Source organism: Austrofundulus limnaeus, unplaced genomic scaffold (genome assembly GCF_001266775.1).
Source record: "Austrofundulus limnaeus strain Quisiro unplaced genomic scaffold, Austrofundulus_limnaeus-1.0 Scaffold798, whole genome shotgun sequence".
Classification (NCBI taxonomy): domain Eukaryota; kingdom Metazoa; phylum Chordata; class Actinopteri; order Cyprinodontiformes; family Rivulidae; genus Austrofundulus; species Austrofundulus limnaeus.
The window spans coordinates 183,061-186,807 of record NW_013953200.1 but is presented as its reverse complement, the minus strand read 5'-3'; the positions used below and the strand labels follow the sequence as shown (position 1 = coordinate 186,807).

Genomic DNA, 3,747 nt, shown 5'->3' with positions numbered 1-3,747 from the left:
ATCCATCCATCATCCATCCATCCATCATCCATCCATCCATCATCCATCCATCCATCATCCATCCATTCATCTTCCATCCATCCATCATCCATCCATTCATCATCCATCCATCATCCATCCATCCATTCATCATCCATCATCTGACCATTCATCATCCATCATCCATCCATTATCCAACCATTCATCATCCATCCATCCATCCATCATCCAACCATTCATCATCTATCCATCCATCCATCCAACCATTCATCCATCCATCCATCCATCCATCCATCATCCATCTTCCAGCTCCTCTGGAGAAATCTCAAGGCATTCCCAGGCCAGCCTACCAGTTCTTCCAGCATGTACTGGGTCTTCCTCTGTGTCTTCTGCAGTGGGACATGACCAGAATGCCTCACCACACCTTTCTTTCCCTTAAATTCAAATGCCTAGGTCATTGCTGACTGGTAATCTTCCAGATTCTTCCAGTTGAAAATGTTTCAAACACAGAACACGGTACGGTGATGGAGCAATAAAGTCAGCCCATTTGACTTGAAGAAACTTTACCCAGGTCTTCTGAAGAGTGTAGTTTTTGGGGGGATAATGGACATTAGCTGCCTCCTGGGGTGTATTACAGCAGAGCTGGGCGACACCTGACTTAATGAGAAAGATAAGTTGATGCTCCTTATAAGTCTGTGTCTGGCCATATGTGGAGTGAAACTGCTTGAAAACTCACTCAAAATCATTTTTAAGACAATTTAATTTTTAAAGATTTTCAGTAAAACATACCAGTTTTTAATGTCTCTATCAGATTTTGATGGATATGCAATTTGAAAACATGGTGGGTGTTGGAATTTAACATCTGTTTTAGTTCCAGGTTGTAAAGCAACAAAAACAAGAATACAAAGTGGTGAGGGAAAACTTTTGTGTTATATCATTCATTTATCTGTTGTTTGTCCATTCAGCTGATGTTGGAGGTGGTACTGAGAAAAAACCCAAAGTGGAGCTGACAGAGGTTGAACTGCGAGCCCACCTGCACAATGGCACTCTGGGAAAGCTGACGGTTCCTCTGCTGAAGGAGGCCTGTAGGCAGTTTGGGATTCGGACCACCGGAACAAAGAAGCAGGAGCTTATAGATGCTCTGACTGCGAAGTTAGGTTCATGAGGACTCAGGGTTCAGACTCGAGTTCTTTTCACAGACCAGGTTCTGGTGGGTTCAGTTGGTCTGCAGGACACAAAGGTGTTCAGGTCTTATTATGGTTTATGATGGGCTACAGCTTTAATCAGATTGTGCTCATTTCACTTTGCATATGGGTGATTCTATAATTGGAGATACATTTCGCACTTTGAAAAATGAAAGAAAAAAGTGTTAATTTCCAATAATTTTTTCAGGTATTTTACTGAAAATATGTTAAACTTTGATAATTTGCTGTTTGTCAAACATTATTTTTACCTTTTATTAGGAAAAATTTGTAGGATACAGTTCGATACGTCAACTCTGTTACAGACAACATGGACAATGTTTTGAAAAAACAATATATTCTAACAGGCTAAATTCTCTTCATTTTATTACATAAACTGTCCTAATATAATACTGCTTCAAACTAATGTGTTTAATTTCAAAATACATTTAAAATATGGCAAAAACATTTAACTATTTACTGAATTGTTTTTATAGGAGCAAACATTCCTTATTAAAACTCATAAAATACCAATGGTTATTTAAAAAAAACAATTGTGCTCATAATACTGTAATACAGACAAAGTCAACCAGCAATGTATAGAATATTAAAAACAATGATTTTCTTTTTTGTGTGTGTAAAAACTTTTAATAAACAGAGTTGACCTTAGTAACAGAATAGACAGGACAATAACAGTTTCTTAACATTTCATCATAGTTGGATTTAGAAAGCAAAAAAACAATTAATTCAGGTAAGAAAAACCGAGATTTAAGTTTAAGTTTTTTAACCATCTAGAAGTCTGGTTTGACTTTGAGACCTCTGAAATTTGTTCTGGGTCGTCTTCTTTTTTCCTGCGCTACACTTCTAGCTCTGCTTGCAGCCAGTGCTCTTCTCCAGTATCTTTGCTTTCTTCTCCTCTCTCTTGGTGTTAGGTCTGCCACCAGCCTGAAGGCCTGCCACACTAGACAACTTATGAACATTTTAAACAGTGTTATATAAAGTACCACAAAGTGATACTTGAGTAAAAGTACAAGTATCTTACCAAAAAATTACTTTGGTAAAAATTAAAGTCTCCTTTAGGAATATTATTTAAGTAAAAGTCTTAAAGTATGAACTTAAGTATTAAAAATAAAAGTAACGATTTAAAATGAGCAGTTAGATTTTCTGTAAGGACATTTATTAGGAGGTGACCTCCCCAAAAACTGCAGAAATGACTGTTGTATTAAAAGAATGAATGGATGTTAAATTTAGGATGCACTAGTCCAGCTGTTTCAGTTTATATACATATATCAAGGCTGCACAAAGCTTTTCCCCAAAATGAAAATCTATCTGAGGGCTGCGGCCAAATGTAAGAATATAATTCATGAAATACAAATACTTCTTAAGTACAGTCCTTTTATTTTAATGATTATGTCCTGCTGGAGTGTGACATAATTTGTTTGTGTAATCAGAGTTTTATATATTTATACTTCTCATTCAAACACAGTTAAATTCACTCTATCTAGGAGGCTCAGTTTATATGGATAGTTTTTATTTTTTACAATAACAAGCAAAAATGAAATAAAAGTAACAACTTTCTACTTTGGGCCTTTTTAAAAAATGTAAGGAGTAGAAAGTACAAATAACTGTGTGAAAATGTTAGAAGTAAAACGTAGGCTGAAAAATAGTTACTCAAGTGAAGTACAGATCCCAAAAATTCTACTTAAGTACAATAAAGAAGTATTTGTACTTGGCTACTTTACAACTCTGATTTTAAAGACATCTACATATAAGATGGAATTGAAAAAATTAACAGGAAGCTTCTTTTCAGTGTTTACATAATGTAATTCGAACAAATATGTCAAATATATAACTTTTATTAACAATTTAGACATAAAAACTGTTTCGTAAGTTGGCATAAGTTGTCTCGTGTGACAGGGCCTTGATTCTTCCCAACTCTTTGTTGCGTTTCCATTTCTCCCTGTCCTTTGTTAAACCCTCCTCTCTTCTGTCTGTATTGGCATCTCGTCTAGCTCGATCTTCTTTGTTTCTCAGCAGCTGAGAGTGGCATATCTACAGTAAAAATGTAGGTTATATTAAACACAGTATTGTAGTGTGTCAGTAATTACTTTAAAATGTATTTATTTAATTGTTTCATCCATACATACACGTATTAAATTGTTCTCATTAATGTAATTACTACTCAATAGTTGCATAATGTCAACTCTGTTACTTTACCTTGGTAACAGAGTTGATAATTTCAAACATTTCTGTTAAAAACTCCACTTGCTAGCATAAATGCTAAAAGCACACATCACCAATAAAATCGTTTAAAAACCTTTAGATAAAACATCTATTTGTTAAAAATCAGTAGTGTTTTTCTTATGATATTACGGTAACAAGATTGACATCTAAAAAAATTACACTTGGTTTTAACGCTTTTCAAATTGAAATAATTTCTCAGAGAAGAGCAGACATACGAGATCCTATCAGTAAAAGGAAGTGACGTCATTTCATTTAGTTTACAGGTGCTGGTCATAAAATTAGAATATCATGAAAAAGTAGATTTATTTCAGTAATTCCATTTAAAAAGTGAAACTTGTATATT

At 34.5% G+C, this 3,747-nt stretch overlaps 1 protein-coding gene across 1 annotated transcript in view; it reads left to right on the top strand.

Moving 5' to 3' along the window:
* Nucleotides 1-1,434, top strand: part of LOC106532596 (X-ray repair cross-complementing protein 5) — a 46,621-nt gene extending 45,187 nt beyond the window's left edge. The window contains exon 8 of the mRNA XM_014028701.1: nt 945-1,434. Within this exon, the coding sequence (XP_013884155.1) occupies nt 945-1,144 (200 nt within the window). The 3' untranslated portion in view covers nt 1,145-1,434. The remainder of the gene's footprint in view (nt 1-944) is intronic.
* The last annotated feature ends 2,313 nt before the right edge of the window (nt 1,435-3,747 follow it).